Below are 27,920 nucleotides of genomic sequence, written 5' to 3'. Positions count from 1 at the left end.
TGCAGCTGAAAATGTAATATCTCTTGCTACAAGGAGTACAAAAATAAAAACGGTCACTCGGTTTAACCTTCACCCCTACCTTTTTCAGCCTTGAACATGAAGAACAATTGAAGATATGTCAAACTTTATTTATAAAATACAAAACATAATCCATACAAACATTGCATCACATTCACCACACACACCTCACCTTCATTGGCAATGACTGATCGCGTACACCTCTCAAACACTCCATTTGTGCATTTGTCCTTTGTCCTCTTAAGGGATGCTGGTGGAGTAGACGTCTGTTTTGACGATTGCACCCTTATTTAACTATTTTGTCATTGTCAAGCCAAACGTGATGTTTGGCATGACAATTTCATAAGGAGTTGACAAGAGCAGAAACAGATTGGCACCCAGGCTAGTTTATTGTTGGTTGCCCTTGATCTTCTCTAGTCTCTTCATGAGCTCAGCTAGGTTGCCTGTGGAACCGGAGTCAGCGGGCCGGGCGGGGCTCTGTGGGCGGCGCTGGTCTTGTGATTGGCGGTTGTGGAGGATCTGAGACATCTTGCTCTGGAGCACATCCATAGAGGGGGCCACGGGGTGCTTGGAGATAAGAGCGGTGCGCTCGTCCTCACCCTCCCTCTGCTGAGACTACACGGGAGAGGGGGAAAAGGTGAGAAATCCACTCACTATTTACAATAACAGCAACAAAAAATGTTTCAGTAACCACATTTCCATCCACAGTTCATTTGAGTGAAGTCATATTGTACATACAATTTTAATAAAATCACAGATGGGGTGGAAACAGGAAGTTTGTAATAATTTTTTAATTGACAGAATTTCATCATGGTGGGGTCTTTTTGTGTCAGAAAATGTATTATGCGGGAAATGGCAGTGGAAATGCCTTTGTGCAAATATTGATAAAATAACCATATCTTAGTACATTTGGAGTCACACGATGATATGGTGTGTGGTCCTCCCATTACGACTCAAAACCATGCAGTTAAAATTAAGCTACGGATTAAATAAATTATGATTAAATACATTTCACAGGGCGGTGAAAGTTCAGTGATGAGCTTGATGCTGCTTTCCAATAAATCGAGGGTCTTATTTTGGTGACATGATCAATGCTTGACAAATAAAATTCTCACTCTTATCCATAATAATCTCATGTTGACTAGCCAATCCGCACAGCCCACCAACACTACCTGTTGGGAGGTGCCAAGAACAGAGTAGGCACGTGCTATTTAACGCAACAGTTTGTGACAACTTTTATTTTTATCGGTTGAGTTGAAAATGTGATGGAAACACATTGAACTTTAAGTTCATGTATCGACTAAAAATGTAAGTAAAAAAGTACATTGTGTGCACTAACATCACACACTGATTTTTATCCAGAACAAATCCATTTGGTGGGAAAATGCTGATATTTTCTTTGAGGACTATAGATTATTCGCATGAAAATCTGTCACCAATTGGTCAGATGTAACTTGCAAATAGGTATGTTAATTGTTAACTGTAAACCACCTGAATACATGTAACCGATCATGTTTGTCAGATTATAGGTGAATTTGAATAATGTAGTCAAATTAAATAAGTGTGTTTAATTCGCTATAAATCTTAATTATCAAACACCCACCGCATACAGAGTATTATTGAACATCACCTGTCGGCAGCGAGAGTTCGCAGCTCCTCAAACTGCTTGCTACGCGGAGCGAAATGCATTCCTTTAAGCCTGGTCCTTGTGCAACATTCCTAAATGCAATCTAGTGTGAAAACAGTTTATGGTTACCATTAAAAGAGGGGATTCCTTTCAATTGCTACTATATTTATTTCTCAACTCGTAATATCAAGCAAATTGCACTGTTTAATAACCTGATTAGCTTATCTGGCATGGTTAAAATTAAAATGGAACCACGGGGGGGGCGCCCTCTAGTCGGCATTTCAGTGCAAAGGCAATACGGTGGGGTATCACAGACAGACAACGTGGTCACTGAAAATAACTCACCCCCCGTTACATTCATTTGGACAAGCTGATTTGGCAAATTTTACACATAGGCAATTAAAAAAATGCTTTACATTGGCCATTTCATTTGAGTAGTTGAATGTTCAATAATAGCCTCTTGACTGATATTGATTGTGTCAATTTCAGCTCTTAATGAAAAATGTCAGTGCCTTGTAAACATGCATTTGTATTTTCTGTGGGTCATGTCATTTTACTAGTTGGAAGGAATTTATCCGGTTGTTAACAGAGTTGATTGACTATACAATAAATAAAAAAAATCATAAAAATCCGTAAGTTTATCTGCGGTGAAAAGTGACCGAGCTAGAGCGGTGTTTGTCAGACCATGAGACATCCTGAAAAATGGTCTTCTTACAAAAACTTCAGTAGAGTCCAAACGGTCTGAGCTAAAAACTTATGCCCAATATGGAAAGCGAAAATTCTCAAACATGGTGTTCTCGGTTTTGATCTACAACTCCTACAAGTGTCACAGGACTAGTCTGAAGGTAACCGGTACCAGTAAAAAAAGTATGAAGGTAGTTAAATGCCTACCCAAAAAAGGGGGTTATGTGTAAAAATATGCATTTCCTGAGTAAAAAAAAAAAAATCCTAGATTTAGGACAGACACTTCAAAACCTTGTTTCTTATTATTTAATTTATTAGTAATATATTTGTCCATTTACAAAATGTGTTATTCAAATTATTTCTATGGGCTTTAAGTAGTAAAGGCTGAAACCAATATTTAATCAAATGGTTTTTTATACCTAAAGGGGTCTTACAAATGTCAAATAGCTAAATGATCCATAGTACGACCATCTTAAAATAATTCCATATGCAGTTCAGACACCACCCCCCCCCCCATTTTAAATGGAAGAATTCACCGGTTAATGGGGGTCGATTAGTCAGCAGCAAAATTTACCAGAATTCGCATCCCTTCTTGCAAATACTGTACCTTGTTGTTCTCCAGGCCATGCAGCTGTCGGAGTATCTTGAGTCGCTCCTGGTAGACTGAGGGTCTGAGCTCGTCTCTGCCAGGAGTAGGGTCCAGACCCACACCTAATGAGGATAAATAATAGGTTAGAACAGGTGGTGTTGAGAAGCATGTGTGTAGACCTGTGGTGAGGGGCTATATCTTCTATGCTGACCCTCTCTGTTGTGTGTACCTGTGGTTGGGTATGGTGTCCTGGCCTTGTCTCCTCTCTCTAAACAGAGTGTGTTCAGGCTGTGCTCTACAAAGGTCTGAAATGTCTGTGGCAGCTTCTTCAGGTGGGAGGCAAGGTCCACCTCAGGGTGTCTCTGCTTAAACTCCCACAGCTTAGACACACCCTACACACACAATTAAAGAGAGTCACACTGTCAGGAAAACACTATGACAGAGCATGGAAAAACCCAGACTAATCACACTGGGTAGGAAGACCCGCTCTCTCACACACACACACGGCTGATGACAAACCAAATCATCCCTAAGGCCTATATTTTGTAGATAACGTTCTTGGCTAGTTTGCCATTGGGTTAGATTGTCTGACAGTAATTACATGGGAATCTGAACCTCACCTCTTTGCTGTTCTCCTTGGAAGAGATCTTTTTGAAGATCTCCCCCAACACCTCTGCATCCTTTGATTTGGGAACCTTTTAGGAGACGACAAATAGAAGATATGCGGCTTTATACTTAGTAACAAGCAGCATTCAGAGTGTCCTTGATGAAAATGTAGAACCATCTGTCATGAGGGAAAGAGAGCCCGTGAACAAACTAGATGTGTAGGAGTGTACCGTGTGTGCAGTCTCTCTGTCTGTCTTGGCAGACTTGACAACCCTCTTCAGATGAGCCTCCAATTCAGACTCACTCTTGTCCTCAATCAGTGACAGGTGATCCAGGATCTGTTCATGGAAAAGACAAACATTCAACACAAACAAAAATCAAAACTACTGGGATAAATGTTGAAATCAAATTTTAGTAAAGGTATCGAGCCAAGTCCGTGAACACGCATGTAATCATGACATAATTGGGCAATCACGAAAGCCAACAACCTGAGTAAACTGTCTGCATGTGCACATCACGTTTATGTTGATTTTGTCCATCTACGATAATGACAGGTTAAAATATCTGAGAATCAATTATATTAATTGGGGGCAGGTGGAAACACGCATGAAACATCAAATGGACATTTAGCTAGATTGTGTCCTGGGAGAAACATTGGGGTGTTAATTTACCTGAAATGCATTTGGTCCTTTGTAGAATTTTGACTCGGTCATACAAAATCATGGGTTTCTCTAATCCAACAATTAAGCCACAGATAAGGGGAAACCTAGTTAGTCATCTTTGATTAATCTCCAGGTTCATCTTCCAAACACCCACGTGAAAACCAATGAGTAGATAGGCGGGACTTGCAGGGCTTCGAGTGTCTCAAATAGAACCAAGATATATTTCAGTGTTTTGCAACAGATGGTTGCTGACACGAGCAAGCAGTGTACATGCACTGAATAACACGTACACGTTAAATTGCAGTTAGGGTGTAAGGCACAGAAATTTTAAATAAGCAAATTATGAGGATCCAAAGGAGAATCCAATGGTGTTTAAATAAGCAAATTACAGTACATGTCCAAAAGTATGTGGACATATGCGAACATATCATTCTGAAATCATGGGCATTAATATGGAGTTGTTCCCCCCTTTGCTGCTATAACAGCCTCCACTATTCTGGGAAGTCAAATTATTTGACACCGATCTTGACAAACCATTTCTGTATGGACCTTGCTTTGTGCACGGGGGCATTCTCATGCTGAAACAGGAAAGTGCCTTCCCAAACTGTTGCCACAAAGTTGGATGCACAGACACGTCTAGAGTGTCAATGTGCTATAACATTAAGATTACCCTTCACTGGAACTAAGGGGCCTAGCCCAAACCATGAAAAACAACCCCAGACCATTATTCCTCCATCAAACTTTACAGTTCGTCAGACTGCCAGATAGTGAAGCACGATTCATCACTCCAGAGAATGTTTCCACTGCTCCACAGTCCAATGGTGGTGAGCTTCACACCACTCCAGCCGGCGCTTGGCTGTGTGCGGCTACTTGGCCATGGAAACCCATTTCATGAACCTCCCAACAAACAGTTCTTAAGCTGACGTTTTTTCCAGAGGGAGTTTGGAACTCGGTAGTGAGTGTTGCAACCGAGGACAGACGATTTTTACCACTACAACGTCCCCGTTCTGTGAGCTTGTGCGGACCACCACTTTGCGGTTGAGCCGTTGTTGCACCTAGACGTTTCCACTTCACAACAGCAGCACTTAGTTCATCAAATTTCTGCCCAGCTAGAGCTGCCCCGATCATCTGATTTGTTGGAATTGTGGCATTCTATGACGGTGCCACTGAGCTCTTCAGTAAGGCCATTCTGCTACCAATGTTAGTCTCGATTTTATACACTTTTAAGCAACAGGTGTGGCTGAAATAGACGAATCCACACACAAAAGTATGAGGATGCAAAGGGGAATCTAATAGTGTGTGTGTGTGCCAACCGTGGGCCCTGCCAGGCGGCAGAGTGTGTATAGCAGAGTTTGGAGCGTGCGGTGGGGCATGTCAGTCTTGAGCTGCCGTAGGCGGTCTTTGGGGAAGAGCTTCATGAAGTTGTGCACATCCAGCAGGATCTTGTCCAGAGTAAGACTGCTTATGGTGTCTGGCAGGAACTTGATCAAACGCCACAGACACTACAGAGAGACAGAGAGAGAGAGACAGAGAGAGAGAGAGAGAGAGAGAGGTTTAGATTACATACACAAAATCATACACAGGTCCTTGATGGCATGGAGCTCGGCCCCAGTGATGTACTTGGTGGTGCGGACACCCAAGCACATCACAGACTGAGCTCCCTGCCATCCAGGACCTCCATCTCAGGCAGTGTGAAAGGAAGGCCCAGAAAATTGTTAAAGACTCCAGCCACCCAAGCCATAGCCTGTTCTCTCAACTTCCGCACAGCAAGCGGTACCGGAGAATCAAGTCTAACAGACCCCTGAACAGCTTCAATCCCCAAGTCATAAGACTACTAAATAGCAAAACAAAAAAACGGACCATCAGAAATGACATTCCATTTCATTTTTGAACCATCTCTTGGCACACAAACACACTCACTATGCACACACTTAATTTGCTTACACACAGTCATCTATGCTGCTGCTACTCTGTTTATCATGCACTGAGTATACAAAACATTAACACTTTCCTAATATTGAATTTAGTTTTGCGCAACCCCTCCCTTTTGCCCTCAGAAAAGCCTCAATTTGACATGGCAACGGGTCGAAAGCATTCCACAGGATGCTGGTCCATGTTGACGACAAAGCTTCCCACAGTTAAGTTGGCTGAACGTCTTTTGGGTGGGTGGACCACTCTTACATACATGGAATTCATTGAGCGCGATAAAACCCAGCTGTGTTGCAGTTCTTGACACTCAAACCTGAGAGCTGATTGTCTCTCCGCTAGACACTAAAGACCCATCATATCTGGCACTGTGCCCTCAATCGTGGAATTGAACGCTTTAGCAGAATTCTCTTCACAATTGGCTGTGACAATTGCAGGTCAAATGGGTGCAACTTTTGTTGACAATTTCAATACATTTTGGAAACAAAACATTTTAGAAGGAGGATGGGATCCACCCAAATCATTTGGGTTCCTGGATCCTTTCACAGCATTAAGGCTGCATTAATCCCTACCATTGTGTCGCTGAGTCATCATAATGCTTTAGCAAATGTACATTATACCAGGGACATTGGTAGACAATGTAAGTAACCTCATTTGTCCCTCTAACTTCCCTAAATGCCTCTGCTGATCCTACAGCTATTGTATGGAGCAATCATGTGTCTATGAACCAGATTTATGCTTTTAGCACTGAGGCAGTGTGCCCTAGCAGGAAGTCCACTGTGTGCAACTCACCTTCCACTAACATAAATAACATGAGAATATCTACTTCTGCTTAGCTTCCCAGTAAAGCAATGAAAACAAGCAAGCATGCAAGAAAAGTTCTCAAAATAAACCACGTTAACATACGTAGCTTAAGAAACAAGGTTCATGAAATCAAAAACTTTCTAGTAATAGATGACATTGATATTCTGACCATCTCTGAAACTCACTTAGACAATACCTAGCAAACAGTTACTAATAAGGATGCACCCATTAAGAAAACAACTAAAAACTTCAATTCCTCATCAATCCACGAGGATTTAAACATTTTATGGTTGAGAGGGATGAGGCAAAAGGAACGGTAAATAAGTCTGGCTGCACAACCGATTGGCAAACATACTAATCACTTAACGTGATTAAACTTAAAAAGAATAAACTACCCAATGAAACAAAGAAATTACTTTGGGAAAAAAGGCAAACTCAGCTCCATTGAATCAGAAGGCTCCTTCATTACAAAACCGACTGATATTGTAAACTACTTTAATATATATATTTTTTCCATTGCCAAGATTAGCAAAATTAGGCATGGCAGCAACAAATGCTGACACTACACATCCAAGTATATCAGACCAAATTATGAAAAGACAAGAACTGTAATTTTGAATTCCATAAAGTGAATGTGGTAAAGGTGAAAAAATTGTCTATTAACAATGACAAGCCACCAGGGTCTGACAACTTGGATGGAAAATTACTGAGGACAATATTGCCACTCCTATTTGCCATATCTTCAATTTAAGCATACTAGAAAGTGTGCCCCCCCTCAGGCCTGGAGGGAAGCATAAGTCACTCCGCTACCTAAGAACAGTAAATCCCCTTCACTGGCTCAAATAGACGACCAATCAGCTTGTTACCAACCCTTAGTAAAGTTATGGGAAAAATTGTGTTTGACCAGATACAATGCTATTTTACAGTAAACAAATTGACAGACTTTCATCATGCTTATTGCGATTAGAGGTCGACCGATTATGATTTTTCAACGCCGACACCGATTATTGGAGGGCCAAAGCGCCGATATCGATTAATCGGCCGATATTTTTTATTTATTTGTAATAATGACAATTACAACAATACTGAATGAACACTTATTTTAACTTAATATAATACATCAATAAAATCTAGCCTCAAAGAAACATGTTCAATTTGGTTTAAATAATGCAAAACAATGTGTTGGAGAAGAAAGTAAAAGTGCAATATATGCCATGTAAAAAACCTAACGTTTAAGTTCCTTGCTCAGAACATGAGAACATATGAAAGCTGGTGGTTCCTTTTAACATGAGTCTTCAATATTCCCAGGTAAGAAGTTTTAGGTTGTAGTTATTATAGGAATTATAGGACTATTTCTCTATACGATTTGTATTTCATATACCTTTGACTATTGGATGTTCTTATAGGCACTTTAGTATTGCCAGTGTAACAGTATAGCTTCCGTCCCTCTCCTCGCGCCAATCTGGGCTCGAACCAGGAACACATCGACAACAGCCACCCTCGAAGCAGCATTACCCATGTAGAGGAAGGGGAACAACTACTCCAAGTCTCAGAGCGAGTGACATTTGTAACACTATTAGCGCGCACCCGATAACTAGCTAGCCATTTCACATTGGTTACGCCAGCCTAATCTTGGGAGTTGATAGGCTTGAAGTCATAAACAGCGCAATGCATTGCGAAGAGCTGCTGGCAAAATGCACGAAAGTGATGTTTGAATGAATGCTTACGAGCCTGCTGGTGCCTACCACCGCTCAGTCAGAATGCTCTATCAAATCATAGACTTAATTATAATATAATAAACACACATAAATACGAGCCTTAGGTCATTAATATGGTCGAATCCGGAAACTATCACCTCGAAAACAAAAGTTTTTTCTTTCAGTGAAATATGGAACCGGTCCGTATTTTTATCTAACGAGTGGCATCCCTAAGTCTAAATATTCCTGTTACATTGCACAACCTTCAATGTTATGTCATAATTACGTAAAATTCTGGCAAATTAGTTCGCAACGAGCCAGGCAACGAATGCAAGAGCAGTGACAATTTCATGTTAGCAGGCAATATTAACTAAATATGCAGGTTTAAAAATATATACTTGTGTATTGATTTTAAAGAAAGGCATTGATGTTTATGGTTTGGCTTTTGGTATGGTATGGCTTTTTTCGCAAATGCGCTTGTTAAATCACCCGTTTGTCGAAGTAGGCTGTGATTCGATGAGAAATTAACTGGCACCGCATCGATTATATGCAACGCAGGACACGTTAGATAAACTAGTAATATCGTCAACCATGTGTAGTTAACTAGTGATTATGTTAAGATTGATAGTTTTTTTAAGATAAGTTTAATGCTAGCTAGCAACTTACCTTGGCTTCTTGCTGCCCTCACGTAACAGGTAGTCAGCCTGCCATGCAGGCTCCTCGTGGAGTGCAATGTAAGGCAGGTGGTTAGAGCGTTGAAATCGACCCTAATTATCCCGATTAAATCGGTCGACCTTTAATTGCGATAGACAATCAACAAGCAGAGCGCTTAAAAATTACTGATTGGTTGAGAGAAATTAATAAAAATATTGTGGGGGCTGTTTTGTTAGACTTCAGTGCAGCTTTTGACATTATCCAGCATCGTCTGCTGCTGGAAAAACCTGTGTGTTATGGCTTTACATCCCCAAACACGGAACCCAAACCGGCTGCGCGCGTGCGCCATCGTGCATACATTTATTTTGTCCCCACACCAAACGCGATCACGACACGCAGGTTAAAATATCAAAACAAACTGAACCAATTACATTAATTTGGGGGCAGGTCAAAAAGCATTAAACATTTATGGCAATTTAGTTAGCTAGTTTGCACTTGCTAGCTTGCTGTTGCTAGCTAACTTGTCCTGGGATATAAACATGGAGTTATTTTACCTGAAATGCACAAGGTCCTCTACTCCACCAATTAATCCACACAAAAAGGTCAACCAAATATTTTCTAGTCATCTCTCCACCTTCCAGGCCTTTTCTTCTCTTGACTTTATATTGCAATTGGCAACTTTCATAAATTAGGTGCATTACCGCCACTGACCTCGTTCGTCTTTCAGTCACCCACGTGGGTATAACCAATGAGGAGATGGCACGTGGGTATCTGCTTCTATAAAGCAATGAGATGGGAGAGGCTGGACTTGCAGCGCGATCTGCGTCACAAATAGAACTTACTTCTATTTTAGCCCATGGCAACGCAAACGCTCGTTGGCGCACGCGAGCAGTGTGGGTGCAATCATTTAATACAGATTTCTCAATTTATTTTGCAATGCTCACGCACACGACACGAGGGGTGTAGTCAGCCTGTTATATTGTCGATTAAACAACAGAGGGTGTTCTTTAATAAGCCTCCAACAATCCAGGTAGATTACTTTTTTCAATCTTCACTAACGACATGCCACTGGCTTTGAGTAAAGCCATTGTGTCCATGTATGCGGATGACAACACTATACGAGTCAGCTACTACAGCAACTGAAATGACTGCAACACTACGTAGATCTGCACTTAGTTTCAGAATGGGTGGCAATGAATAAGTTATTCCTAAATATTTCCAAAACTAAAGGCATTGTATTTGGGACAAATCATTCACTAAACCCTAAACCTCAACTAAATCTTGTAATGAATAATGTGGAAAATGAGCACTGAGGTGAATAAACTGCTTGGAGTAACCCTGGATTGTAAACTGTCATGGTCAAAACATTGATACAACAGTAACTAAGATGGCGAAAACTGTGTCCATAATAAAGCGCTGCTCTACCTTAACAGCACTAACAACAAGGCAGGTCCTACAGGCCCTAGTTTTGTGGCACATTGACGACTGTTCAGTCATGTGGTCAGGTGCTACAAAGAGGGGCTTAGGAAAATTGCAATTGGCTGAGAACAGGATAGCAGAGCTGGCCCTTGGATGTACACAGAAAGCAAACAATAATATGCATGTCAATCTCACCTGGCTCAAAGTGGAGAGATTGACTTGATCACTAGTTATATTTGTGAGAGGTATATTATTTATATATGAACCTTAACTGACTTGCCTAGTTTAAGTAAAGAAAACAATTCTTATTTACAATGCCGAGGAGGAATGGGCCAAAATTCTCCCAACTTATTGTGGGAAGCTTGTGGAAGGCTACCCAAAACGTTTGACCCACGTTAAACAATTTAAAGGCAATGCTACCAAATACTATTGAGTGTATGTAAACTTCTGACCCACTGGGAATGTGATGAAATAAATAATTCTCTACTATTATTCTGACATTTCACATTCTTAAAACAAAGTGGTGATCCTAACTGGCCTAAAACAGGGATTTTTTTACTCAGATTAAATGTCAGGAATTGTGAAAAACTGAGTTTAAATGTATTTGGCTAAGGGGCATGTAAACTTCGGACTTCAACTATATATGTTTTTCACAAATTGGACCACACAGTTCTACCTTCATGATGAGTTCAGAGAATTTGGGGGAGCCAGCAGAGGACAGGAGGCTGTCCTGCAGTAGCACCAGAAGAGCACTGGAAAGGAAGAGGTGACAGCACATTAATAAACAACAGTAACTGCCAGAAGACTATCTGATCAGTCCTCTTCAATTCTGCATCATACAAGTGAATACACTAATACAAATTGATTGTTACGGGTCAGTTTTCTCCAGTGTGCAGTAAACACACCGGGGGGGAGGGGACCATTGCCTTATTTCCAATAGAGCATATTGGATGTGTTATAACGTATAATGTTATGTTACAGGTTGAGAGAAATGTAAGTAGTTAATGTGACCGACAGTGACACATGCAATACCGCCTTGCACACAAGCCTGCATCTAGCTGATCTGAGGTGTAATCATTTGTCCCAACAGTTGCAAATACGAGTTTCTATTGGACAAATTCAGGTAGGTCCCTTCACCTTTTGTTTCCTTCCGTTTAGCAACTGAATCGGCGGAATGAATACACCCTTGATCACCCGCACACACAGTTCACTTCCATAGCAGCCACATACAGCATCACTACTTCTTGCATCTACGCTTTCCTCTTCTCACCTTTTCCCTTCGCTTGGTCTTCAGTGCACAACACAACCGTCTGTGAGCAGGCGCAAACACCTATCCAAGCCAAACATTCATACCATAATGGCTAACCAGCCTACATTGTCACCGTATTAATCTTCGTCAACAAACTAGAACGCGTTAGTAAACCCACAATCCAATCCATGTGTACAATCACGCAGTAGTGTACAGCAAGCAGTTACACCGGCCGGCCCTGGTAAGAATAAATTCATAAAACCAGAAGCTTATCTTAACCTGGAAGTTGCAGTGTTTGATAGCTAACAAATATAATTTCTGAGTCAGGTTGTTGAGTAGGCCAAATTAGCTGCATTAGCTAAGTGCTGCTGCTTGTCCTTAAGTTTTTCCCGGAAGTCATTATAAAATCGCTAAGTCGATGGAAGGGGGTGAGAACCATGAGCCTCCTAGGTTTTGTATGGAAGTCAATGTTCCCAGAGGACAGAAACTATTTGTCCTGAGGCTACACCATGGCGCTACCCTAGGGGGTGCTGTTGAGCCTACTGTAGAGCTTCACTGCAAAACAGTGTTTTAATCAGTTAATTGGTGACGTGAATATATTTAGTATAGTTATCTAAAAAAAGGAAACTTAATGTTTCACTATTTTAATTTCATAAACTGAGTAGAATTCTCCCGACACACACCTGAGTATGTTGGTCTGGTCTGAGGCCTCGATGAGTCGTCTCAGCAGCATGTTAACAGAGCGGATGAGCTGCTGTCCCTCCTGGCTCTCCTCTATCCGGGGATCCAGCAGAACTGTCACCAGACCCTGGACAAGGTCCTTAAGCACCCCCATGGAGGCTTCCCTTGCCAGCCGCGCCACACCAAACAACTAGGGAGAGATGGTATAATGTACACTATTATATAAGTAGACCCAGACGGAAATAAGGTGCAAATACGTTGTTTTAGTCTTACTCTCAATCACCTTAAATGCAGTCTATTCATTTGTGTGGCTGAACACAGCCCAGATTACTCAACTACAATCTATCACATAAGTCTATGAAATATCTAAAACAGACTGAATCTTAAATATGAAAAAAAAAAAAAAAAACAGGAATGGGCAATGATTTCATTAAATAGCTTCAACCATGTTTGTGATATTCATTGCTGTCTAGGTTACAGTTTAATAAAAATGTATTGACAGTGGCTGCGGTTCCAGATTTTCTTGCCGTAGCTCATGAGATTTCTGCCCATGTTCAGATATATACATTTTTTTTTACGCAACTACTGCTCACTTAACTACAATCTCTAAGTCTGAACCATGCTTGAAACTCCAGTTCTAACTGAATTTGTAAAACAATGCCATTCGCACAATTGGAGTAAATAAGTCAGCAATGGAAAACTGAGACCCCCCACTAACAAAATCCAAAACAGCTTTTAAGTGTTCTAACGATTTCATTAAGAATCATTTCCCCTGACTGCTTGTCAGAATACATATTTCCCTCCCTATGGCTCTCGCAACTTGAATACGCCTCTGGAGGATTATTTAACTTGCATGAAAACACAAGCCGACTAGGTAAGTAGGTTAACTATTCTACTATAGGGTTGTCTGATTTTGTTTTAATAACATGGGAAAAAAAAGGAACTGCAAAGTTTCATAGGCTTTGAATGACTTTGCCAGTAGGCTACACATCGCTGTCGGGAAAACAATTCGTAGAACATGATTTTCATTGCGGATCTACACTGGTCTCAAAAACATCCACCTGAATCCATGACGGAAAGCCAGCACAGTGACGGAGAACTTTTACCCAGGCAGTCTTCTTAGCTGCTGAGTTATATGCAGATATTTAGGCAAGCATATCAAACAAGCAGTCAAAATAGCAATGTAATGTTATTTTCTCATCATTTGCTCGTTCTCTTTTCAGCAACTCACTACGAAATGGCAGAATACTATGAAGATAATCAAATAGTACGCAGTCTAAAGCAGTAGTTGACAAACGACCTAGGGACATGTGAAGGCTGGATAAGTGGGAGCAGCCAGGACCCCTGTAGTGATGCAAGGCTTCAGTAAATCACTAATTCCCCATATGCAAAATCAGAGCACCCCTCCCACGTAACGAGACGGAGAGGCCTCCTCTACCTCCAACCCTTTAGGCAAATGATTCCAATTGTAGTACAGTAGCAGCCTGTAACTAGTACAAGTTGAAGAAAACGGATAACCTATAATAGCTGTATGACATTTTCTATCAGACTTGGCTGAGATGTTTTAGAATACAGTTTATTTTGTTTTCTAACTCCTATAATAAAAACACATTACCAAAAGTATGAGGCCCTGACAAACCATTTCTATATGGACTTCGCTTTGTGAATGGGGGCATTTTCATCCTGAAACAGGGAAGGGCCTTCCCCAAACTGTTTCCACAAAGTTGGAAGCACAGAATGTCATTGTATGCTGTAACATTCGGATTTCCCTTCACTGGAACTAAGGAGCCTAGCCCGAACCATGTAAAAATAGCTCCAGACCATTATTCGTCCACCAAACTTTACATTTGGTACGATGCCGTCGGGCAGGTAGCGTTCCATTGGCACCCGTCAAACCGTGATTCATCACTGCAGAGAGCTCGATTCCACTGCTCCACAGTCCAATGGCGGCAAGCTATACACCACTCCAGCCGACGCTTGGCATTGCGCATGGTGATCTTAGGCTTATGTGCAGCTGCCAACGAACAGTTCTTGTGCGGACGTTGCTTCCAGCGGCAGTTTGGAACTCTGTACTGACTGTTGCAACTGAAGACCGATTTTATGCCCTACGCTCTTCAGCACATGGCAGTCCCGTTCTGTGAGCTTGTGTGGCCTACCACTTTGCGGCTGAGCAGTTGTTGCTCCTAGACGTTTCCACTTCACAATAATAGCACTTAGTTGACTGGTTCCGCTCTAGCAGGGCAGAATTTTTATGAACTGACTTGTTGGAATGGTGGCATCCTATGACGATGCCACGTGGAGTCACTGAGCGCTTCAGTAAAGTCATTCTACTGCCCAAGTTCGTCTATGGAGATAGACCACACAGCCATGCTATTATACACCAACAAGTGTGGCTGAACTAGCCAAATCCACCCATTTGAAGAGGTGTCCACATACTTTTGTATATATAGTACCTACAACTCAATGAAATATTTGTTTAATTGAAACAGCTTCAATTAGGGCCAAATATGAACAATCTCAAATTAAGATTTCTCAATTACAGCAAATCATGCTTTTAACACAACTCATTTATTTATTTTATGACAGCCCTAACACACACCTTTCGTCCCATACTCACTGTAAGCATGTTTCCAATGGCACAGCTGTAGAGTTTCAAGATGTCCTCCCTGGGAAGGCGTGTGTCAGCCATGTGTGTGCTGTGGGCCAGACGGAGCTGGAGGGCGGTAGCGATGAGGAACTGATCTGTGTGACCAACCATCACCTCCGCAATGCTTTCCTGACGAAGCACCTCATCCATCTTCAGGGGGCGAGGAGAGAAGGTAATAGAAATACAACTGTATAAGTGAGGGTGAGAGAAAAAGAGATATGGGTGCATTCATGTGTGTATAGCCACAGCCAGGCTCGCGTGCGCACACACACTCAATAGCACATCTGTGTACACAAATAAACTAAACCTTTGGCGTTAGACATTGGAGTTGTAGCAGAAAGATTGTGTGTGTACCTGTGCAAGGGCCTGCATGCTAGTGTTAATATCACCAGAGGCCACCTGGGAGATAACCAGGTTGATGGTAGAGGGGCCTGCATGCAGCTCATCAAAGTGGGTGGGAACTGGGTGAAGCCTGTGGAGGAAGGACATCGTCACAGAGGCACAGGACGACAAGTGTAGTGGAGTGCTTGGGCTCTGACATGCAGTGGATGAGTGTGTATCTAACTTACTTTGGCAAGACTTACTTGCTGAGTTGCAGCATTTGTCAACTCAGACCTGGGTTATGAGATACTTTTGGTAATGTATTTGGACACCTGTTCGTTTAACATCTCTTTCCAAAATCAAGGGCATTAATATTAGAGGTCGATCGATTATGATTTTAACGCCGATACCGATTATTGGAGGGCCAAAAACCCCGGTACCGATTAATCTGCCGATTTGTTTTATTCGTAATAATGCCAATTACAATAATACTGAATGAACACTTATTTTAACTTTATATAATACATCAATAAAATCAATTTAGCCTCAAATAATGAAACATGTTCAATTTGGTTTAAATAATGCAAAGTGTTGGAGAAGAAAGTAAAAGTGCAATATGTGCCATGTAAAAAAGCTAACGTTTAAGTTCCTTGCTCAGAACATATGAAAGCTGGTGGTTCCTTTTAACATGAGTCTTCAATATTCCCAGGTAAGAAGTTTTAGGTTGTAGTTATTATAGGACTAGTTCTCTCTGTACGATTTGTATTTCATATACCTTTGACTATTGGATGTTCTTATAGGCACTTTAGTTTTGCCAGTGTAACAGTATAGCTTCCGTCCCTCTCCTCGCTCGAACCAGGAACACATCGACAACAGCCACCCTCGAAGCAGCGTTACCCATGCAGAGGAAGGGGAAAAACTACTCCAAGTCTCAGAGCGAGTGACGTTTGAAACGCTATTAGCGCGCACCTGGCTAACCATTTCACATCGGTTACACCAGCCTAATCTTGGGAGATGACAGGCTTGAAGTCATAAACAGTGCAATGCATTGCGAAGGGCTGCTGGCAAACGCACGAAAGTGCTGTTGGAATGAACGCTTATGAGCCTGCTGCTGCCTACCATCGCTCAGTCAGACTGCTCGGTGAAATATAATTAAGTCTAACATAACACAGAAATACGAGCCTTTGGTCATTAATATGGTCGAATCCAGAAACTCTCAAACAAAAGTTTTTTCTTTCAGTGAAATACGGAACCGGTCCGTATTTTATCTAACGGGTGGCATCCCTAAGTCTAAATATTCCTGTTACATTGCACAACCTTCAATGTTATGTCATAATTCTGGCAAATTAGTTCGCAACGAGCCAGGCGGCCCAAACTGTTGCATATACCCTGACTCTGCGTGCAATAAACGCAAAATGACACAATTTCACCTGGTTAATATTGCCTGCTAACCTGGATTCCTTTTAGCTAAATATGCAGGTTTAAAAATATATACTTCTGTGTATTGATTTTAAGAAAGGCATTGATGTTTATGGTTAGGTACAGTCGTGCAACGATTGTGCTTTTTTCGCAAATGCGCTTTTGTTAAATCCTCCCCCGTGAGGCGAAGTCGGTTGTCTTTGTTAGGAAGAAATAGTATCCACACAGTTCGCAACGAGCCAGGCGGCCCAAACTGCTACATATACCCTGACTCTGTTTGCAAGAGGAGTGACACATTTTCCCTAGTTAAAAAAAATTCATGTTAGCAGGCAATATTAACTAAATATGCCGGTTTAAAAATATATAATTGTGTATTGATTTTAAGAAAGGCATTGATGTTTATGGTTGGAGCAACATGTACCTAAGCGATTATATGCAATGCAGGACAGGCTAGATAAACTAGGAATATCATCAACCATGTGCAGTTAACTAGTGATTATGATTGATTGATTGTTTTTTATAAGTTAAGTTTAATGCTAGCTAGCAACTTACCATGGCTTCTTACTGCATTCGCGTAACAGGCAGGCTCCTCGTGGAGTGCAATGTAAAGCAGGTGGTTAGAGCGTTGGACTAGTTAACCGTAAGGTTGCAAGATTGAATCCCCGAGCTGACAAGGTAAAAATCTGTCGTTCTGCCCCTGAACAAGGCAGTTAACCCACCGTTCCTAGGCCGTCATTGAAAATAAGAATGTTCTTAACTGACTTGCCTAGTTAAATAAAAGGTTAAATAAAAAAAATGTAAAAAATAAATAATAAACCTGCGTCCAAAAATACAGATTTCCGATTGTTATGAAAACTTGAAATCGGCCATTCTGATTAATCAGTCGACCTCTAATTAATATGGAGTTGGTCCCCTCTTTGCTGCTATAATAGCCTCCACTCTTCTGGAAAGGCTTTCCACTAGATGTTGGAACATTTCTGCTAGGACTTGCTTACATTCAGCCACAGGAGCATTAGTGAGGTTGGGCACTGGCTGAAAGCCTAATCCACTCATTTACATTTACATTTAAGTCATTTAGCAGACGCTCTTATCCAGAGCGACTTACAAATTGGTGCATTCACCTTATGATATCCAGTGGAACAACCACTTTACAATAGTGCATCTAAATATTTTACGGGGGGGTTAGAAGGATTACTTTATCCTATCCTAGGTATTCCTTAAAGAGGTGGGGTTTCAGGTGTCTCCGGAAGGTGGTGATTGACTCCGCTGTCCTGGCGTCGTGAGGGAGCTTGTTCCACCATTGGGGTGCCAGAGCAGCGAACAGTTTTGACTGGGCTGAGCGGGAACTGTGCTTCCTCAGAGGTAGGGGGGCCAGCAGGCCAGAGGTGGATGAACGCAGTGCCCTTGTTTGGGTGTAGGGCCTGATCAGAGCCTGAAGGTACGGAGGTGCCGTTCCCCTCACAGCTCCGTAGGCAAGCACCATGGTCTTGTAGCGGATGCGAGCTTCGACTGGAAGCCAGTGGAGAGAGCGGAGGAGCGGGGTGACGTGAGAGAACTTGGGAAGGTTGAACACCAGACGGGCTGCGGCGTTCTGGATGAGTTGTAGGGGTTTAATGGCACAGGCAGGGAGCCCAGCCAACAACGAGTTGCAGTAATCCAGACGGGAGATGACATTTAAAGGGGTGTCCACATACTTTTGTATATATAGTGTACCTGTGTGTTTATGTTGCACCAGGTCAGGCAGCTTGCTGACAAAGGGGTGTGTAGTAAACTTACTTAGGCTCTGGGCTGATAACAGGTTCTAGCAAGTCCCCTAGTTTGTGTTTAACCAGATCAGGCAGCACAACAGAGGTTTGGTCACTCTCCAGCTGCTCCAGCAGATCGAGGTCCAGATGGAACTCCCCAACAGGGCAAACATGGGAGGGCTCAGCCTGCTGGGACTGGACCAGGGCATTCAGACGGATCTGACTGGAAGGGGGGAGGAGAACATAAGGGCAGACAAAAAAAGCAAAACATTTGAAATAATGTCTGTGCCAGTATTACTTAAATTAACCCACTGAAAGCTTTCATCTTTTTGTGAAAATATTTCAATGTCAAAGGAACAGTCAAATAAGGTAGTGGAAAACATAAGTGAAAAAAAGGAGGGTGAAGCGAATACAGTTCGAGATACAAATAATGTATTCTCGGTACAGATTGAGGGGAAGGTTGCGTACCTGAGTTTTACAGGGGGTTGCGCTCTGTTGGAGGGCTTCTGTAGGAGGCTGGCATTGGGGTGAGCGGGCAGAGCCTTCTCCTCCCCCTGTTTGGGGGTAGGGGCTGTTGAGGCTGGGGTCTTCTTCCCTGAGCGTTTGATCCTCTCCTCCAGCATGCTCATGTCCTTCTCCGACAGCTAAAGAGGACGAAGCTCAGTCGGACTGATCGACAATGGCTACACAGCAGTTGGACTGTGCAGAAACATTGACAAAACACAAATCTGTGCAGAGCCCTGCACCAACCGATCCCCTCAGAAACACTTAGTAGGATATGACACCAACACTTCTATGCACATCATTTGACAGAGATGTGACAAATGTACAACTTTGCGTGAGGTTTAAACCGCCATAAAATTCCATGTCAATTCACAAGGCAGAATAATGGTCCCATTTCATATATGACCACCAGGGATAGGCAATTAAGTTACCTACCGCAGTCATATACCCTTGAAATTGGCTTGGCTACGGCATGTTTGTCTGCAAGGGTACACTGGAGCTTTTTAAATGACACGAAGTCCAGCTGCTGAAGCGACATTAACGTACATCACTAGGTGACCAGAATTGTCAATCAAATAATAGAGCTGCTTGCGCACAGGCCACTCTCTCCTAAGAAAGTAGTTTAAAGTTTGTTAAATACTGTGACTTAAAACATTTAGAATAAAGAAAACATCTGCTAGGAATCAACTCCTCTAAGATTCAGTATTTTTGGAACAAGAGAAAAATGATTAGTACTTCCAACACAGAACACTTGCATCTTCATAGCGCGCTAGCGAGGGCCAGGGCACAATGGAGGCAGGACACCCACCAGGCAGAAGCGTGCACTAGGCCCATTTAAATAAACAAATCAAAAGTTCTCGCAATTGAATGCTGCATTAACAATTTCTTGGCTTGGAATGTACCACAACTTCAGTAAAGGAAGGCTTATCATCAATGAATAGGCTAAGATATATTACACGCAACAGACCAAAAACACACACAGAAGAGAAAGCGCAAGCAAGCCCAGCTGCACTGATTTTTTGTTTTATATACAGTTGAAGTCAGAAGTTGACACAAACTGAGTTTAAATGTATTTGGCTAAGTGTTTCACAATTCCTGACATTTAATCCTAGTAAAAATTCCCCGTTTTAGGTCAGTTAGGATGACCACTATATTAAGAATGTGAAATCTCAAAATAATATAGTGGAGATAATTATTTATGCTTTTATTTTTTCCAATACATTCCCAGTGGGTCAGAAGTTAACATACTCAATCAGTATTATTTGGTAGCATTGCCTTTAAATTGTTTAACTTGGGTCAAACATTTCAGGTAGCCTTCCACAAGCTTCCCACAATAAGTTGGGAGAATTTTGGCCCATTCCTCCTGACAGAGCTGGTGTAACCGAGTCAGGTTTGTAGGCCTCCTTGCACGCACACGATTTTTCAGTTCTGCCCACAACTTTTCTATGGGAGTGAGGTTAGGGCTTTGATGGCCACTAATACCTTGACTTTGTTGTCCTTAAGCCATTTTGCCACAACTTTGGAAGTATGCTTGGGGTCATTGTCCATTTGGAAGACCCATTTGCGACCAAGCTTTAACTTCCTGACTGATGTCTTGAGCTGTTGCGTCAATATATCCACATCATTTTCCAACCTGATGTCATCTATTTTGTGAAGTGCACCAGTCCCTCCTGCAGCAAAGCACCCCCACAACATGATGCTGCCACCCCTGTGCTTCACGGTTGGGATGGTATTCTTCGGCTTGCAAGCGTCCCCCTTTTTCCTCCAAACATGGTCATTATGGACAAACAGTTCTATTTTTGTTTCATCCGACCAGAGGACATTTCTCCAAAAAGTACGGAGAAAGTGGCTTCTTCCTTGCCGAGTGGCCTTTCAGGTTATGTCAATATAGGACTCATTTTACTGTGGATATAGATACTTTGTACCCGTTTCCTCCAGCATCTTGACAAGGTCCTTTGCTGTTGTTCTGGAATTGATTTGCACTTTTCACACCAAAGTACATTAATCTCAAGGAGACAGAACGCGTCTCCATCCTAAGCAGTATGACGGCTGTGTGGTCCCATGGTGTTTAAACTTGCGTACTATTGTTTGTACAGATCAATGTGGTACCTTCAGGCGTTTGGAAATTGGTCCCAAGGATGAACCAGATTTGTGGAGGTCTACAATTATTTTTCTGAGGTCTTGGCTGATTTATTTTGGTTTTCCCATGATGTCAAGCAAAGAGGCACTGAGTTTGAAAGTAGGCCTTGACATGCATCCACAGGTACACCTCCAATTGACTCCAATTAGCCTATCAGAAGCTTCTAAAGCCATGACATCATTTTCTGGAATTTTCCAAGCTGTTTAAAGACACAGTCAACTTAGTGTATGTCAACTTTTGACCCACTGGAATTGTGATTGTGAATTATAAGTCAAATAATCTGTCTAACTATTGTTGGAAAAATTACTTGTCATGCACAAAGTAGATGTCCTAACTGACTTGGCAAAACTATAGTTTGTTAAGAAATTTGCGGAGTGGTTGAAAAACAAGTTAATAATGACTTCAACCTCAGTGTATGTAAACTTCTGACTTCAACTTTTACCATTAGGGAATTTTCCTGATTTCATTTTGACATTCACACCCCTAATTTGAATAGCAAGCAGTTTCATCAGAATACAAAATATAAACACAAGAACATAAAATGGACAGCGTGAACAATGTTGGTATGCATTTGCTAGCACATGAGCAACGGCTTCTCTAAACATACATGGGAGAGACAGTTAAGTCAGGCTGGAGGAGTGCTGTTATTTTCAAATCAAGGACTTCAAAATTGCTTACATTTCCTCACCGTCAAGTTGCCAAAAATACTCCTCTATCCATCGTTCTTGGAATTTTATGCTTCCTGACGGTCTAGCTTTCATTTTGGTAATTGTTAGCAAGCAGGATAGAAAAATAGACCATGTAGAAATGATAATGGACCTACATTTATATATGTTTTTGTTTTACTCAAATCACCAACGTGCTGCATTGAAACGACTTGTGGACGCGGGCCTCATCTTTAACACCATTGCTTGAACATGACAAGTCTATCTGATGGTGGATGGCGGGTCAGATGGCCCGTGTACATACAGAACTAGCGCAACTCTTATGCCGTTGATAGACGTGATCTGTCGCTGGAAGTGACAATGTGTATGTGTGTTGTCTCACATCCCTAGATAAACTAAACCCATATAACGCGTTAAAGAGTGAGACTCCGGAGTGAAACCTACATGGCCGATGAGTTTGTAGACTTGCTCGCCGCAGACGTTGTAGACCGTCACCATGGTGTTGAGGGCTGTGTTGCGGACGGACGTGTCTCGGTCTCCGATGTGTACAGCAAGCTCTTTCAAGGACTTGGCGGCAGTCGGCTGGCAGACAGACATGCCGTAAAATCCAATGAGACAACCCAGCTCCTCCAAGCACTCTGAGGACAGGAGAGACATAATTCCAGGGCGTTAGACTGATAGAGAACCCCATCTTTGAAATAAAATGAGCTAACGTTGCCTTTGAAGATGAACATTGTGGTATGTAGTCCTAGGTTAAGGCATTTAAAGTTATTTTTAAAAGTATTTGACAAAAAAAAAAATACCCATTTAAGACAGTTACTAATTTAGTAGCTTGTTAGCTATCTAGCTAAGTGTTTAGCTTCTTCCAAAATCAAGCATTCGCTTGGTGACAGCAGAGAATCCCTTCCAGGATCAATGCCTTGCTGGCTATTTGTTATGTCCGTGCAGCAAACGGAGTAGCATTTGAGTTACTTGTATAGTTAAGTCAGAAACTGTATAAAATGTTTGCATTTTAAATCATAATGCATATTAACTTCTAAAAGTTAGTGTCATTTCTTTTGTTCTTAATGCATTTGAGCCAATCAGTTGTGTTGTGACAAAGTAGGGGTGGTATACAGAATATAGCCCTATTTTGTAAAAGACCAAGTCCATATTATGGCAAGAAGTCAAATAAGCAAAGAGAAAATGACAGTCCATCATTACTTTAAGACAAGGTCAGTCAATCGGAAAATTTCAAGAACTTTAAGTGCAGTCAAAAAAAAAAAACATCATGCTCTATGATGAAACTGGCTCTCATGAGGACCGCCGCAGGAAAGGAAAACCCTGAGTTAACTCAGCTGGAGAGCATAAATTCATTAGGAGTTCCCAGCCTCAGAAATTGCAGCACAAATAAATTAATCAGAGTTCAAATAACAGACATGAACTGTTAAGAGGAGCCTGTGTGAATCAGGCCTTCATGGTCGAATTGCTGCAAAGAAACCACTACTAAAAGACTTGCTTGGGCCAAGAAACACGAGCAATGGAAATCTGTCCTGTTCTGAGTCCAAATGAGATTTTTGGTTCCAACCGCTGTGTCTTTGTGAGACGCAGAGTAGGGTGAACGGACGATCTCTGCATGCGTGGTTCCCACCATTGAAGCATGGAGGTGAGATGGTGCTTTGTTGGTGACACTGATTTATTTAGAATTCAAGGCACACTTAACCAGCATGGCTATCACAGCATTCTGCAGCAATACACCATCCCATCTGGTTTGCGCTTAGTGGGACTATCATTTGTTTTTCAACAGGTCAATGGCCCAACACACCTCCAGGCTGTGTAAAGGCTATTTGACCAAGAGAGAGTGATGAGTGCCGCAATCCTCAATAGGTATTCCTCTTGTCCAGATGGGGAATGGCAGTGCGATGGCAATTGCATCGTCTGTGGATCTATTGGGGCGGTATGCAAATTGAAGTGGGTCTAGGGTGTCAGGTAAAGTAACCTCTCGAAGCACTTCCTGATGACAAAAGTGCTACGGGGCGATAGTGAGTTCAGTTACCTTTGCTTTCTTGGGTACAGGAACAATGGTGAACATCTTGAAGCAAGTGGGGACAGAAGAGTGGGACAGGGAGAGATTGAATATATCCGTGAACACGCCAGCCAGTCTGCCCATGCTCTGAGGACGCTGTTAGGGATGCCGTCTGGGCCGGCAGCCTTGCGATGTCTTACTCACGTCAGCCACAAAGAACCACAGAAAACGGGCCGCGTTGGTGGCACTGTGTTATCCTTAAAGCGGAGGAAGGTATTCAGCTTGTCCGGGAGCAAAACGGTGTCCGCAACGTGGCTGGTTTTCCCTTTGTAGTCCGTCTCATGTCTGAGACACTGAATTGCGACTCCACTGTCTCTGTACTGACGTTTTGCCTGTGATTGCCTTACGGAGGGAAAAACACACTGTTTTGAACCATATTCCCAGTCACCTTGCCATGGTTAAATGCAGTGGTTCACGCTGTCAGTTTTGCACGAATGCTGCCATCTATCCACATTTTCTGGTTTGGGTAGGTGTTAGCCACAGTGGGAACAACATCACCTATACACTTCCTGATGAACTCAATCACCATGTCCGTGTAAACGTCAATGTTATTCTCCGAGGACACTCGGAACATAACCCAGTCCAAGTGATCAAAGTAAGCATGGATTCCAGTTGGTCTAGCCAGCATTTAATAGACCTTAGCACGAGTACTTCCTTTTTGAGTTTCTGCCAATAGAATGGCAGCAGCAAAATGGAGTCGTGATCTGATTTGCCAAAGGAAGAGCGGAGGAGGGCCTTGTAGGTCAACCCGGAGCAAGTACTACAGCCAATGTGTTGGTAGAACTTAGATCGCAAATTTGTGGAAAGCGCTTTGTTAAAATCCCCAGCTACAATAAATGCGGCCTCAGGTTGTGGTTTCCAGTTTGCACAAAGAACAGCATAGTTCCTTGAGGGCCTTCGTGGTATTGGCTTGAGGGAATATACACAGCTGACTATAACCGAAGAGAATTCTCTTGGGAGGTATTACGGTCGGGATTTGATTCTGAGGTATTCTAGGTCGGGTGAACAAAAGGACTTGAGTTTCTGTATGTTATCACAATCACACCATGAGTAGTTAATCATGAAACATACACCCCCGCCTTTCTTCTTCACAGAGAGTTCTTTATTCCGGTCTGTGCGATGTACTGAGAACCCAGCTGGCTGTATGGACGTGGACAGTATATCATGAGATACTCTGTTTCACTGAAACATGGCTATGTTACAATGCCTGATGTCTCTCTGGAAGGAGATCCTCGCCCTGAGCTCATCTACTTTATTGTGCAGAGACTGAACATTAGCGAGTAATATACTCGGAAGCGGTGGATGGTGTGCATGTCTTGAGTCAGACTATAAGTCCACTCTGAATACCTCTTCTCCACAGATGGCATCTGGGCGCAGCCTCTGATATAATTTCAATTGCCTTGGGGGGTATGTACAAAGGATCCAATTTAGGAAAGTCATATTCCTGGTCGTAATACTGGTGAGTTACCACCTCTCTGATCTCCAAAAGATCTTTCCGGCTGTATGTAATAAAACATTTCCTGGGCTACTAATGTAATAAAAAACACACAAAAACAAAATACTGCTTAGAAGCTAGAAGCAAAGCTGCCATGTCTGTCAGCGCATAAACTACAGACAACGAACACAACTGCATTTTTTTTATCCATGGAAATTTGAATGCACAGAGATACCATGAGATCCTGAGGCCCATTGAGAGGCACTTTATTTTTTTAAATTTAAATACTGTGACCAGATGCATAATTATTTCCAGTCATGAGAAAACAATAGATTAGGTCCTAATGAATTTATTATTTCAATAGACTGATTTCCTAATATTTTTTTATTTTACCTTTAACTAGGCAAGTCAGTTAAGAACAAATTATTATTTTCAATGATGGCCTAGGAACAGCTGCCTTGTTCAGGGGCAGAACGATGAATGTGAATTGTAACTCAGTAAAATATTTGAAATTGATGCATATTGCATTTATTTTTCTTCAGTATACATCAGAAAGTTAAAAAAACAAACTAATTTGAGATTCAAGCTGCGAAAATATTCTACAGCCATTAGCCACCCTCCCCACAGTGAGCCACCAGGCCAGTTGTTATCGACGCAATCAATTAGGTCATGAAAGCATGCATGTGCATGGAATGATGAGCAAGGTACTGAAGCTATTCAATCACATCCTGTTACCGGAAACAAAACTGCGCATGCCCAAAGAAGTTCCGTAAGGTTTAACCCGGTGGTTTAAGCCAGATGTCGTATGTACCCAGTGTGTCTTAATACATTTTAGAAAGACTTACAAGACCAAAATACAGATAAAGCTAGAGAAACATTCTAATACAAGGGGTGATGCTCTCATTCCATGCCCAGAGTATTGTGTCATCTCACCGGCTCTCTGTTTGGAGTTCTTGGATTTGGTTCCCTCCATGAGAAAAGGGAACATCCTGCTGGCAGGGTAGACCTTACACAGCATGCCCATGATGGCTCGCACGTCCTTCCTAACCACGTCTTTAGACTCCCCCACCTGAGGGGGGGGGGGGGGGGGGGGGCAACAGAGCAAACAAATAAGTAAACACTCAGGAGGGTTAGAGTTAAAGACCAGTCAGGGCAGTTCAACTGCAATCTGGGACTGTTTCCCCCTCTCCTATTTAACTACGCAAGTCAGTTCAGAACAAATTCTTATTTATAATGACAGTCTGCACCGGCCAAAACTGGACGACACTGGGCCAATTGTGCGCCGCCCAATTGTAGGAATACTTGTCAGATTAGAGTTGATTAACTTGAAACATTTTTTTTTTGGTGGTGGCGGGGGTGAGTCAGATGGCCCCTGTGCACATGGTGTCCCTAGCGAAGTGCGGGACGAGACGCCTGTGCTACTGCAACCAGCGCCACGCCAGAGTGCAATTTATCACTCACACCCCACCACAGCTAATTACATATGTTGGTAGCGAATAAACAACCCCTTATAGTATATAACAGATCTATACCCAGGCCAGCACAGCTCCACGTGAAAAAGTTATCAGTGAAACACAAGTTGAGTCTCAAACGCCACCCTATTCGCCATGTAGCGCATTACTTTTGACCAGGGCCCATAGGGCTCTGGTAAACGTAGTGCACTATATAGGTATTGGGTGTAATTTGGGACTCAACTTGTGTGACGGACCTTGAGGATGAGGTAGGGGATGAAGGAGTTGGCCTCCTGTTCACTGAGGTGGTAGTTGTGCTTGCTGAGGCTGAGGAAAAGGAGCTTCAGGTACTCCAGGGCCTTCATCAGCACACTGGTGTTTGTGTCAAAGAAGCGCAGCGTGTACCACTTCAGGACCAGGTCTAGGCAGGCCACCGTTGCCTCGTGTTCCTCCTCCAGACACTGCCCAAGGGATGATGGGAGGAGAGAAAGGTAGAGGGTTAACTTTATTCATTCATACATGTAGGATTGCTTCCAAATTGAAGGTAGAGTCACCATGATGTTTATACTGGTTATTTCCTACTATTCATCAAATACTATGGAGATCGTGTGGCTCAGTTGGTAAAGCATGGTACTTGTACCAGGGTGGTGAGTTAGATTCCACAGGGGACCAGTATGAAAGGTATGCTCTCACTACTGTAAGTCACTTCGGATAAAATTTCCTGCTAAATGGCATATTTTAGTATTAGAAGGAATAGCTATGCCTTCCGAGTGGCGCAGTGGTCTAAGGCACTGCCATTAGATATTCTGGGTTTGAGTCCAGGCTCTGTCGCAGCAGCCGCGACCGGGAGACCCATGGGGCGGTGCACAATTGGCCCAGCGTCGTCCGGGTTAGGGGAGGATTTGGCCGGCA

At 42.4% G+C, this 27,920-nt stretch overlaps 1 protein-coding gene and 1 non-coding gene across 5 annotated transcripts in view; both read right to left on the bottom strand.

The window, feature by feature from the left end:
* Window positions 1–107: 107 nt before the first annotated feature.
* LOC106587056 (cytoskeleton-associated protein 5) overlaps window positions 108–27,920 on the bottom strand; it is an 83,241-nt gene continuing 55,428 nt past the window's right edge. For 2 of the 4 annotated variants that reach the window (XM_045709034.2, XM_082969339.1), the window contains exons 29-43: window positions 27,266–27,469; window positions 26,491–26,626; window positions 22,502–22,695; window positions 19,217–19,392; window positions 18,780–18,971; window positions 15,618–15,735; window positions 15,234–15,413; window positions 12,619–12,806; window positions 11,363–11,438; window positions 5,500–5,688; window positions 3,755–3,862; window positions 3,539–3,613; window positions 3,148–3,310; window positions 2,937–3,040; window positions 108–633 (exon numbers count right to left, since the gene is read on the bottom strand). In XM_045709034.2, the coding sequence (XP_045564990.2) occupies window positions 406–633; window positions 2,937–3,040; window positions 3,148–3,310; window positions 3,539–3,613; window positions 3,755–3,862; window positions 5,500–5,688; window positions 11,363–11,438; window positions 12,619–12,806; window positions 15,234–15,413; window positions 15,618–15,735; window positions 18,780–18,971; window positions 19,217–19,392; window positions 22,502–22,695; window positions 26,491–26,626; window positions 27,266–27,469 (2,331 nt within the window). In that variant the 3' untranslated portion in view covers window positions 108–405. Of the gene's footprint in view, window positions 634–1,648; window positions 1,749–2,936; window positions 3,041–3,147; window positions 3,311–3,538; window positions 3,614–3,754; window positions 3,863–5,499; window positions 5,689–11,362; window positions 11,439–12,618; window positions 12,807–15,233; window positions 15,451–15,617; window positions 15,736–18,779; window positions 18,972–19,216; window positions 19,393–22,501; window positions 22,696–26,490; window positions 26,627–27,265; window positions 27,470–27,920 lie in introns of those variants that run through there. The other 2 variants (XM_082969340.1, XM_082969341.1) reach the window with 2 other exon arrangements.
* LOC123730865 (small nucleolar RNA SNORD67) lies at window positions 26,913–27,021 on the bottom strand. The gene has a single exon (XR_006762316.1). It is a non-coding gene; the product is annotated as a small nucleolar RNA SNORD67 (small nucleolar RNA).

The sequence above is a fragment of the Salmo salar genome, chromosome 26 (assembly GCF_965601325.2).
Source record: "Salmo salar chromosome 26, fSalSal1, whole genome shotgun sequence".
Classification (NCBI taxonomy): domain Eukaryota; kingdom Metazoa; phylum Chordata; class Actinopteri; order Salmoniformes; family Salmonidae; genus Salmo; species Salmo salar.
Note: the sequence above shows the minus strand (reverse complement) of the source record. Positions and strands in the feature narration are given on the sequence as shown.